The 12,557-nt window shown below is 40.5% G+C and overlaps 1 protein-coding gene across 3 annotated transcripts in view; it reads left to right on the top strand.

Annotated features, from left to right (window-relative positions):
- The first annotated feature begins 43 nt into the window (after window positions 1-43).
- The window catches only part of TBCK (TBC1 domain containing kinase), a 184,275-nt gene continuing 171,761 nt past the window's right edge, over window positions 44-12,557 (top strand). The window contains exons 1-2 of one of the 3 annotated variants that reach the window (XM_058666970.1): window positions 44-279; window positions 4,226-4,447. In XM_058666970.1, the coding sequence (XP_058522953.1) occupies window positions 4,255-4,447 (193 nt within the window). In that variant the 5' untranslated portion in view covers window positions 44-279; window positions 4,226-4,254. Of the gene's footprint in view, window positions 280-4,225; window positions 4,448-12,557 lie in introns of those variants that run through there. The other 2 variants (XM_058666971.1, XM_058666972.1) reach the window with 2 other exon arrangements.

Below are 12,557 nucleotides of genomic sequence, written 5' to 3' on the forward strand. Positions count from 1 at the left end.
GCGCACGCGGTGAGGTCAGAAAAGGAGCGGGCCGAGGTGGAGGATGGGTGAGGCGGGCCGGGAGCTGTCAAGGGGCGAGCGTAGGCTTCCTAGCCGCACAGCTGCGCTCTCTGGGTTCGCAGCAAAGGCGAGGCCCCGTGCTCCGAGCCTTTTGGTAGAAGCCCTCTGAAATGCAGGGTCTGGCGCCGTAAGCAGTAGCGGCCACGCCAGCCGCAGCGACAGCAGTGGGGCCGAGCCCCTTGTCTGTGTGCCCGCCTGCGACCCCAGGCTCGGAGGCAGGTATTGGGTAACCCCGGCGTGTGCGTCCCGGTCAGTGGGGCCAGTGGGAGGTAGAATGCTGCCAGGTGCACGGAGTGGCCCCGCAGCGTCTGCAAGGGAAACAAAGGAGCGGTGCATCGCCCTGCTTGCTCCTGGACGGTGTCTCCACCCCAGGCCTCCTTGCTAGGAAATTACCCGTTCACTTCAGCAACCCCAAAAGCAACCGCTGCGTGACTGCTCGAAATGAAGGGGTCAGGAGAGGCTGGGGGACCTAGAATCGGCCCCTCCGTGACTCACCATAGAAGCAGGCGTGGTTGGCTTCGTTTCTGTTCAAGGTTTAGTGATTAGGGGAATTTTAATCTCCCTTAGGCAGTGGAACAAAGTGAAGCAATAGAGGGAAGGAATTTAAAATTGCCAGTGTCTGCTTTTCTAGGCCGGCTCTTCCTCTTTGTATTCTGGATAGAGATAACTTTTTTTTTCTTTAGAGGATGCATATAAAATAATCATTGTCTTTTGTGGAAGAAATGTGGAAATTATTTTACTTATTGCACCTGCGTCTTTTTCGCTCTTTTGCCCGCTACCTTTGGTTCATCATTGTACTTGCAAGTTCACTGAAGGCGAACATTGTGTCTTATTCACCATTCTTGGCTCAACAGCCACAAAAGCATCTAGCTTAAAATACGAACTTCAAAATGTTTGAGGAAAGAATGATTTTCAAGCTCATTTGCTTAAAAGGCTGTTTTCTGCATCGTCCCTTCCCCCCTCCCCCCTTTTTGTACCAGCTTTGTTTTATTAAGCAAGTGTAAACAGGTGTGTGTATTATGGGTAGTTTTGTGCACATATGCGTAAGGTAGTTAAAACGAGACACTAATGTCGTGCTAATTAGTGTTATCTTTTTAGAAAAATATTTCAAACTTTGTTAGTTTTATTTGGTTTTCAGTTGAAGTGTGGAAAAGCATGCGGTTGAAAATCAGATAGTTTAGTGTGGTAGAATTGGATAATAAAGTGCAGCTGTTACTGTCTCGCCCTTCCCAGGCCGCTCCTGCTCTTCAGTGAAATCACTTTCTACTTTTTGTAATTTTAGGTCTACGTGTTAGTAAGTTACATTGTTCTATTCCTGTCGGCTTCTTAAGATTGCTCATACTATCCACAGCATCTCTACACCTTGAAATGGTTTTTGTATTGGTCATCATGTAATTGTAAATAATGTGTGTGAATCTGTGTTAACCCTACCCTAGTACATCAACTGTAACAGTGTGTTTGACTCTTTACCGGGTAAAATGAGCAAAGGAGTGACGACATTTTTTCTTTATCATCACAGAAGCAACCTGCACTTAAACTTGTACATTGTCAAAAGTTATGTTTATTTCCCAACTATAACGTTTTGCTTATATGCTTTTCAGTATGATTTTTCTTCACTGATTATTCTTCCCAATAAGGGCAAATTAATTCTTTCATGTCAGTGGCAAAAAATAGCACTGTCGTTTAGTGTGTTTTATTTTTGAACCATGGACTTGCATGGTTTGTAATGAGTTTCACCTCCATGACTGGCTTCCTCCTTTTTAGGAGAGACGCTTGTTCTTGCTTCATCCTTTGTATGCTGTGCAGAGAAAATTCTCTCCCACTCGCTGTAATCAGTTGCTTTACGTGCAAGGGCTTTCTATGTGATTTGAGCTGATTGCAATAGCTCTGTTTTGTGTAACTGCTTTCCTGGGTTTACATTCCTTGCTCTGATGGTTAAATTACAGTTTCTTAACCTCATGTTTTGTTTGTTTGTTTGTTTCTTCCTATGATTTGCTAAAAGGAATCCTAAAACGTGCTTACAAATGCTGTGTGGAGGATAATTTCGTTAGTGTTTATACGGCTATAAGTTGTTTGCTATTGTGATTGGTAGTTGGGCTGAGCATAGAATCAAAATTATATTCCCACAAGTCTTTACAGTTTGTGGTTTGTTTTCTGTTTTATAATAGAAAATGAGCATGTCAGTCTGATCTTAACTTTGATAGCTGATATGTTTTTTTCTCTGAAATGGTTAAAATTTCTGGTTAGGTTTTGAAAATATTTGGTTACTTGTCCAGCAGGTAGCTTATTCTCACTGCAATAAATTCTCTTGGAGAAGCTTAGATAAATGTTGATGTATTAAACTTACCCTTCTTGAAATTATAAACCTTGTAAATTTGAACTTCTGTATTTTCCGTCAACTATTGAAGGTTTTTCACTGTTACCTCTGATAATTTCTTACGTTTTACTGTTTTTTTGTTCTGTTATCCCTAAAATTCCTACAAAGTGATTTTTGAGCTTTTGATTTGATCCACTGTGTGTCTTTTTAATATTTTGATGTGTCTTTTTTCCTATGTTCTGAATTTCTTTTTGCGTTGCTCCTTTTTTGGCAGGCATATAATTTTCATTCATTTACTTATGTTACACTTTTCATATAACCCATTAATGTGTTTCTTTTTATGAGGTGATTTTTACCCGTATTAAAATGCACTGATTGGAAGTGATCAGATGGGTGAATTCCGACGGAAGTTATCCTCCTTGTAACTACCAGCTCCGATCAAGATGCAGCGAGCACATTTCCATCACTAGAAGGAACGTCCCACTGCTTCCTTGCCCATCCCATCGTCTCTTCCCCAGCCAGGCACTCCCCTGATCTTTATCACTGTAGTTGAGAAGTTCAGTTCTGGAGAAGAACACATCAGTGGAGTTGTATCTTCTTTCATCTGTGCATTATTGGCTGGTGTTTCCTTCTTGTTCACTATCACCCCTGGTGTGAGTGGGCCACAGCTGGTTCTTCATTTCCTTCTGGGGCATTTGCTCTGCTTCTCCCAGTTGTTATGAAGAGACTGCCATGGAAAAGCTCATGGAATGTCTTTTTGACAGGTCATTTCTTGGACAAATACCTAGTTCAAATGGAATTTTAAAATCATAAGTTAGAGATTTTCTTTCGGAAAAATTTTTTCCAAAGTTCTTAATCCAGGCACAGTCTCACAAGCGGTGTATCAGGGCTCAGTTCCACATTCTCAACACCTGTTACTATGGCCCGTCATTTAACTTCCACTGTTGTGGGAGCAGCACAAGTTAGCCTTGTTGAGGTTTTGATTTCCCCTGGAATTGATGATTATTAAGCATGTTCTCATGTGCTTGCTAATTGTATGCCTTCTTTTTGGGGGGAGGGGTGGATACTGAAAACCTATTTTGCTTTTGCCTCTGTATATATTTGCTTTTGTTTTTGTGATTGAGTTGTAAGAGATTGTAATTCTGGGTACAAGTCATATAAACAGATACATGTGTTTGGTAAGAAAAATAGTGTATATCTGTAACATGTAAGCACAGTATTATTTTGGGCTAACACTTTTATTTCTGCTATTTCTTTTCGTGTGAAAATGTTTAATTTTAATAAAAATTACCTTAATCCAGTTTTTGCTTTATAGTTAAGAAATCTTTGCCTAGCATAAGCATATTGAGATAGTCCCTTACATTTTCTTTGAGAAGGCTGACAGTGTTAACTTTTATATTTGGGTCTGTGGTGGATCTCTGATTTTTGTCATTGTATCAGTAGGGGTTGTGGTTTTTCTGTTTCTCCCATATGTATTGCAGCAGTACCTTGCTAAAAAGAATGTCTTTTTAATAAATTCCTCTGCCCTTGTTGAAAATGTGTGTTTTGTATTAAATGCTTTTAAAAGCATTTATTTTAAAGCATCTTGTTTTTATGAAATATGTACAGCATACTCAGCTATATGGCTAGATAAGGTTTGTAGTATGAACATTGTGAAGCATACTAACATGTGGCATGCTTTTGACGTAGCAGTTAAGAGACTTGCTTGTGATTTTTTTGGGGTGGTGGGAGGGGTAGTTTTTTGGTTTTGTTTGTGCTGTGAAGGGTATTGTTGTTTTCCTTAAAGTTTGTGCTATTCATTCTACTTAATTTATGGTGGATCCGTTAGAAAATTTTCTCCTTTTCCAGGTCAACTAGGAAGATCCAGAACTCCAAAGATGTTCCCCTTAAAGGATGCTGAAATTGGCGCCTTTACCTTCTTTGCTTCAGCTCTGCCCCATGATGTATGTGGAAGTAATGGACTTCCTCTCACACCGAATTCCATCAAAATTTTAGGGCGCTTTCAGATTCTTAAGACCATCACCCATCCCCGGCTGTGTCAATATGTGGATATATCCAGAGGAAAACATGGTGAGCTTTTTTCCCCCATCTCTGTTTTACATTCCCTTCTTTGTAACCAAGTCTTAAGTTATAAATACACAGTAAATATTTAAAGAAATCAGTGTGCACATGGTGTTTCATGGGATTCGTACGTTTGAAGGAGATGGTTGTGGCTGTCTTCACATGGAAGGACAGACACTGGTGAGCTGCGTTGTGGTGAGCTGCACTGTGGTGAGCTGCACTGTGGTGAGCTGCACTGTGGTGAGCTGCACTATGGTGAGCTGCACTGTGGTGAGCTGCACTGTGGTGAGCTGCGTTGTGGTGAGCTGCACTATGGTGAGCTGCGTTGTGGTGAGCTGCACTGTGGTGAGCTGCACTGTGGTGAGCTGCACTGTGGTGAGCTGCACTGGTCTTTCCTACAGGGTTCCATCTAGAGAGCTGAAGTAGAGGTGTGTTTCATCAGGAGGATGTTTACTGTCTATATTAGTACAATCAGTTCTGTTTACAAATAAAAATGCTTATGGTGGTAGGACTTTATTTCATAATTATTTTGGAAGCATAATTGCAAGGTGTTTTTCTGTTCTCGAAATTATATTGAATGCATTTTAGTGTAAAGCATTTAATGTTTGACATGAAATAATAGGGAGATACAAAAATTGTCAAAGTGATCCCTAGGTACTCGATGATACATTTTTCTATGAAAACGATAATTTTACACGTTCTCTCCTAACATTAAATGCCTTCATACAGCCAAGCAACATTTTGTTTATCCTGCTTAAAAGTGAGCTAAAGTATATTTTGACATTGCCTGACGTTTCAACTAAAATATTTCCTCTGAAAATTTGTTTTCTAGGAATTGAATAGAAAATATTTATGTAATGACAAATATTTGTTTACTAAATATTGGAAAAATGAACTTCAGAAAAATTGAGCAGTTTACATGGTTTTGATACAGCAATAGTTGTTCTGATCGCTTATAGGGATGTAAAGGGGAGAATGTTAAAGTATGCTGCTGATAAAGTTGTATCTAGATTAGGCATGGATCTTTTACCTAGCTGGTAGTTAGCCCTTTGGATGCCCTTGGCCTTGCGGTCCTGAGGGTCAGTCACCAGCTCCATGTCCCATTTCCAGCTTCCTGCAGTGTAGACTGAGAGGCAGCAGTGATGGTGCTAGTACTCCCCAGACCCACGTGGGAGAGGTGTGTCGGCTTCCCCACTCAAGGGTTTCAGTGAGGTTATTAGAAATTTGAGAAGTAAACCAATGGGTGGGGGGTTGTTTTTATTTTTCTTTCCTATTTTGTGTTTCATAGTGTACCGGTTTTTTCTGCCTCTCTCTCTGTCAAATAAACATTTACGAATTGGTGAAATTAAGGATTTTCAGAGAGGAATGACAGATTTTCAAATGATATACTAACTTTTATCTGTTGACATGGTCCTAACAAAATCTTTTTTTTTTTTTATTAATTACATTGCATTATGTGACAAAGTTTTATGGGTACTGGGATTCCCCCATCCCCTCCCCAAACCCTCCCCCATGCTCACAACAAAATCTTAATGTCGTTGTTATATTTTAAAGAAATTTTTCATTTCTAGTTTTTTTTTTCTGAGTTTAAAAAATAACTCTAAATGTATAGCATTTAACACAGAATGGCCATTCCTCATCCAAAATCCTAAATTCAAAATACCAAGGCTGGGGCTGGCACTAGACTAATCCTCTTCCTGCCAGTGCTGGCATCCCTTGTGGGCACTGGTTTGTGTCCTGGCCGCTCCACTTGCCAATCCAGGTCCTTGCTTAAGGCCTGGGAAAGCAATGAAGGGTGGCCCAACTCTTTGAGCACCTGCACCCATACGGGAGACCTGGAAAAAACTCCTGACTTCTGGCTTTGGACTGGCCCAGCTGTGGCCATTGCAGCCATTTGGGGAGTGAACCAGTGATCTGTATTCTTTTTCTCTCTCTTCCCTCCTTCTCTACCCCTCTCCCTCGCTCCCTCTCTTCCCTCTTCCCCTCCTTCTCCTCTACTTCTCCCCCTTTCGCTTTTCTTCCTCTCCCCCTCTCTCCCTCCTTCCCACCTTCTCTGGCTCTCCTCCTCTCTCTGTAACTCTGGTTCCCAAGTCAAATAAATAAATCTTATTAAAAAAAAAAGTCAAGGGTGAAAAAGTTTCGCGTTTTGGAACATTTTGTATTTCAGATTTTCAGACAAGGGATATTGAACCAGTAAAGTCTATGGAAACATTGCAAATTTCAGAGGCCTCTAAAATCTGAAACAGTTCTGTTTCCAGGCATTTCAGATGGTTGATACCCAACATGTTCATGTAGGATGGGGAAAAAAAATACATGATCAAGATGAGGATATAATAAAGGAAAATAATTGTCTTCTACCCCATTAGATTTAGGGACTGAAGTACATGAATCAAACTGATAAAAACTAGATTTAAGAAGGAAAAAAAACTTGATTGCATTACAAATGTATGCACTTGAGTTCCCAAAGGAAAGTTACTAAATGAGGAAATTAGGATTGTGGTTTATATACCTTCTTAATAAGGGATGATAATGTATGAAGACTAGACAAAGGAAAGAGGATTTTAGATTTCTGGAGGTGAGAGGAATATGTATGGGAAGAAAACTAAGGAATGAATAGTAAATAAATTATTCAGTAAAGTTTATTCTGTAGAAGAAAATATTTCTCTTCCTAGTTTAAGAGAATCAAAGGCTTTTATAAATGAGAATTTTTGCCACCTTTACCTAAGAAAATTTCTGCTTTTAGACCAAAAAGGAGATAATTATCTTTGGTTCGAAACTATCCTTATCCAAAATTGTGTATTTTGGGGTAACATCTCAGATAACTGTTTGTGAGAAAAAAAAACAAATTTCAGACGAGATTAGTACTCTCAGTGAATATATAGTTTCTTTTGGTGGAGTACAGATTTGTAGTGTTCTTTTTTTATTATTTATTTTAAAGGCAGGGCTGCTTTGAGAGAGATCTTCCATTTGCTGATTTAATCCTACATGGGACAGTGGCTGGGACTGGGCTTTTTGAAAGCCAGGAACTGGGATCCTCTTCTGGTTCTCCGGCATGGAGACAGGGGCCCAAGAAGTTGGGCCATCTGCCATTGATCTTCAGGCACATTCTCAGGGAGCTGGCTCAGAAGTGGAGCAGTGAGCTTCAACCACTGCACATGGTGGTTTCCAGCATCCCAGGCAGTAGCTTCACCCATTATACCACAATAATGCCTCGCTGCGTCGTTCCTGTAAGTCGAGGAAGACAGTGAAATCCAGGTGCTTCAAACCACAATCATAGTGAGGCAACATATTAACTAATTGCTGCATCTTTGCCTAAGTGGGGAAGATGATCAGTTGTGAACTTTATAAGCTGGTGATGGGGTGAGACAGTAAGACTTTGCTGCAAAAATTTTGGTATAGGGATCGCAGGTAAGGTCCATGGGCCAGACATTCCCCATCCCTGATGTAGGGTTTTGCCAGTTGCATGCTCAGTGAAAGCAACTAATTCTAATTTATTTGGAGAGGAGGCGTGTTTTCTTAATTTGCTTATAGATATCTATGAAGACTAATGGTTACTGTAGCCATAATAGACTGTATACAGCCTCAACCATTTGCCAATAGTCTAGAAAAGAATTTTGGTTTTTCCTTTTGTGAAAAAGCTTTATGCTGAAGTATTTTGTTTGATAAATGGCTTCAATGACATTAACTGCATTTTTTCTTTAATTGGGGAAATCTTTGGAGTTCTTTACACTACCATGTAATTAGCATACTCAGTTCCTCCATAGGGGAACAGGGGCCCCACTTCCCCGCCACCCGGCGCAGTTACAGGTTCTAAAGAATTTCCAGTTGTGAGCTTGATTCAGTTCTAGAACCACTCCAAGCAAAAGTCTAGCAATATGATACTTCTTAGTATTTATGGCTGTTGACCATGAAGTGTCACATCTGCAAATTTTTGGACGTTCTGATTTCTCAAATTCTTAACTATTTACTTAGCTCTTGGGACTTTTCCAAGTTTTCTAAATTGCCCTTGGTTTCCACTGTGTCCAGAAGCCTCTTTGGAGCTTCGTTGTACATAATTGGATCAATGATCAGTTTTTTTCTCCAGACCTCCTTTTCTCAGGATAATTGATTCAACAGTCCTAGGTATTCTGGAGCCCTCTCCCACCCCCCCTTCCACTTCCTCTACTTGGTGGTCCCCTGAAAATACCAAAGGAGGATGGCTTTCCCATAGAATCCCCTTTGTGGAATACTGTTGGTGACATTGTATGTGTGCCTTCTTTTTAGTTACCAATGTCAAATAGTAACTGATCCCCTTACATACCATGATCATTTTTGCTTATCACCATCATTTGAAACCATTCCAGTTAGTCCCCCAGCCACCAGTAATCACTCTGCTTCCCCATGATTGTCTTGTTGGTAGAGCTCAGCAGTCCTTTTTGTTAGGGTAGCATTGATCACAGATACTTTAAAAATTCATATACTTAAATCTTGTTGTCTGAAATGGAAATACCAAAGATTGTTAAAAGACCAGGGAATCTGATTATCTTGCTTATATTGACCAAGCTCAGCACTCTGGAAATTTCTGTGTAAATACCTGAATTAGGGTAAGTGTTTATGTAATGGTCAATTGTTTAAAAATATCCCATTGTTTTCAGTTGCATCTAGTTTGAAAAACCTGAGAAATTTCTACAAAGTGGTGCCCATAGTGGGCATTACTGTCTCGGGGACATCATACCACATCACTTGGGTTTGGACTGCACTTAACTGATTTCTTGAAGAATTTTTCCTTTGTTTCCAGCTTTCTCTGTTCTGTTTTTGCTGTGAATGTAGCTTCTCACTGACAGTCGTCTTTCTTCCCTTTCCCCTGCTTACTTGGCACCGTGTGTGACGTGTGGTATGTTTTAGTAACATTATGTTTTTATTTGTTGTGTTAGCTCAGAAATCAGATTTTCACTGTTTTCTATGTATCATTCAAAATGGTTCAAAATGATACTATTATCCTGCCATCTTAGTGGCATGGACTTTTTAATCTCAGGAATAATATACATTTCACCAGAATTTGAGATTTGAATTATTTTTAATAAGATGAAGAAGATATTTTTTGAAAGATTTATTTATTTTTATTATAAAGTCAGATATACAGAGAGGAGGAGAGACAGAGAGGATCTTCCGTCCAATGATTCACTCCCTAAGTGAGCGCAGCGGCTGGTGCTGTGCCAATCTGGAGCCAGGAGCCAGGAACCTCCTCCAGGTCTCCCACGCGGGTGCAGGATCTCAAAGCCTTGGGCCGTCCTCGACTGCTTTCCCAGGCCACAAGCAGGGAGCTGGATGGGAAGTGGAGCTGCCGAGATTAGAACCGGTGGCCATATGGGATACCAGAGTGTTCAAGGTAAGGACTTTAGTGGCCACTAGGCCATGCTGCCCGGCCCTGAAGAAGATATTTTTAAAATAAAAAGCCAGTAAAGCATGAAGACAGTTAACAGATGTAGTCTTCTGTGTTTGAAGTTCAGTAGTGTTTAGAATCCTCTCTTATGATGAATAAGAGTGCATCCATTTTGTCTTTGGTGATGGTTATCCAGAAGTTTTTAAGTAATTTCTGGTAAAATCAAGAACACAGTTATTTGAACCATGATATTTTAAACAGGTGAAGAATGGTAAGAGAAAGATCTGTAATATAATATATTCCATATATGTATTATATGCATGTCAGCAAAGTTTTCTTTAGAGTACAAGCAGAAGATAAGTATATGTATGTATACGTATGTGCATATATATGTGTAACATACTAATATCCCTAAGTATCTGTACACACACGCAAACAAAAGGGGGTGGGGGAAAGAGTTTCAATCAATGCTTGGTTGGAGTTGGCTGGTGGAATTGTGAACACTAGCTTGGCAAGTTTGTGATCTATAGAACAGGCCATCAAGAAGGAAGAGCTAGGGGCCCAGCACAGTAGCCTAGTGGCTAATCCTCACCTTGCATCCACTGGAATCCCACACGGGTGCCGGTTGGTGGCCCGGATGCTTCATTTCTCATCCAGCTCAGAGGATAGCCCAAAGTTTTGAGACTCTGCACTCATGTGGGACACCCAGTAGAAGCTACTGGCTCCTGACTTCAGATCAGCTCGGCTCCAGTTGTTGCGGCACTTGGAGACTGAACCAGTGGATGGAAGATCTTTCTCTCTGCCTGTGCTTCTCTCTGTAAATCTGACTTTCCAATAAAAATAAGTAGATCTTTAAAAAAAATTAAGAAGGAAAAGTTTAACTGGCTGGGACTGAGGCTGAATTGGGCAGAATTTTTCCTTCAGGAAGCTGCAGTTCTACTCTGAAGGCTGGTCAGCTGAGGCAGAAATCACGAAATAGTCTAAGACTCCCTTGTTTAAACTAATTATGGGCTTCGTAAGATACAAAATATCTTCATAAAATCTAACTTAGTCCTTTAAATCTATAAGACTGATCATCACAGTGAGCTGCTCCACGTCCTGGCTTGAGAAGCTGGCACAGTACCAGCCAGCTAAACCTCTGACTGCGGCACTGGCACTCGGGCAGTGACCAGGACACTGAGCATCTCTGTTTCCTCTCTGTGTGTAGCTGTTTCTCCTCCTCTCTCTGGAGCTCTGTCTTTCCAATAAAGTAAAAATTTTTCAGAAACACTACTTCTTATTTAAAATATTTTTTCTGGTAGTTTAAATACTCTGTTTTTTTAAAATGATGAGTTCATTTCAATTTTCAGCCTGGCCCAATCTCAGCTTTATAGGTGTTTAGAAAGTAAATCATCAGGTGAGGTTGTTCTTTCCTTCTTTTTTTTCTCTTTCACTATTTTATGTTAAATCATAAATGTAAATAAAAATAAAATATATAGAAGCAATGATTCATGGAGTTGGCATTGTGGCAAGCCAGCTAACCTGTCAGCAGCCTGTTGCAGCTCCACTTAGTGTCTCCAGTGCCCCACTTTGTTTTTTTTAAGATTTATTGTGTTTTATTGGAAAGGCAGATTGACAGAGAGAAGGAGAAACAGGGCAAAAGATCTTCCATCTGCCGATTCACTCCCCACATGGCTGCAGCAACTGGAGCTGAGCTGAGCTGAAGGCAGGGACCAGGAGCTTCATCTGGGTCTGCCATGCAGGTGCAGGGTCCCACGGCTTTGGGCCGTCCTATACTGTCAGGCAACAAACAGGGAGTAGCTGGATGGGAAGTGGAGCATCCAGAACATCAACCAGCACCCATATGGGATCCAGTAGATGCAAGGCAGAGATTTAGTCACTGAGCCATCACACTGGGCCCCAATAATCCGATTCTAAACTAGCTCTGCTTTCAGAAATGTGCTTGGGAAAGCATTGAAGGATGGCCTCAGTGTTTGGGACCCTATCCTTATTGGAGAACCAGACGGCCCTCCAGACTGCACCAGCCCTGGGCTTCGGAACCATTTGGGTAGTAAACAGGAGCATGGAAACACTCTCTTTCATCCCCCCGCAATCCTTCCCCCCTCTCTCTCTTTCTCTCTCTCTCTCACTCACTCACTTTTTCTCCCCCTCCCCATCCCTGACGCTGGGGATTATGTGTGTATAAATGCTGTCACATACCCTTCAAATCAATATTAGAAGAATACTGTATTCCAATCACACTTAAGATATTCATAGTTCATGCTTTTTGCTCCAGATTAGTAAAACAGGTTTTCTTCTTCTAGTTCTAACTCTTTGCTTTAGATTTTTTAAAAATCCTTTATTGTATCTCTTGCTTAATTATATAGTATTTGAAGTTTCTTCTCATTGACTTAATTCCTACAGTTCAGGCTAATCATACTACTTGATACTTGGGATTCACAATTCTTTCTGACAAGGAAGATTTTTCTGTAGTCCGTGAATGTTCTGCTCTCTAAAGTTCAAATCCATGTCACATTTGTTTTTCATAAATGATGCCACTACGTTGCTGATTTATTTTTGGCACAGTATGATTTTCAAATACTTTATTTTGTGAAAGTATATTATTTTTATAACAAGCAGAAGTTGTTTTCATATACTGATCCAGGGTTTCAAAAAGAAGATTCTCTAATGACTTCTTGAGAGAAACATGTTCGTATTGGAAACAGTGTTTTGATATTCATTCCTTGACCTCAGGGAGAAATTTCCATACCCTGCCAA

This window comes from Ochotona princeps, chromosome 7 (assembly GCF_030435755.1).
Source record: "Ochotona princeps isolate mOchPri1 chromosome 7, mOchPri1.hap1, whole genome shotgun sequence".
In the NCBI taxonomy this organism is placed as follows: domain Eukaryota; kingdom Metazoa; phylum Chordata; class Mammalia; order Lagomorpha; family Ochotonidae; genus Ochotona; species Ochotona princeps.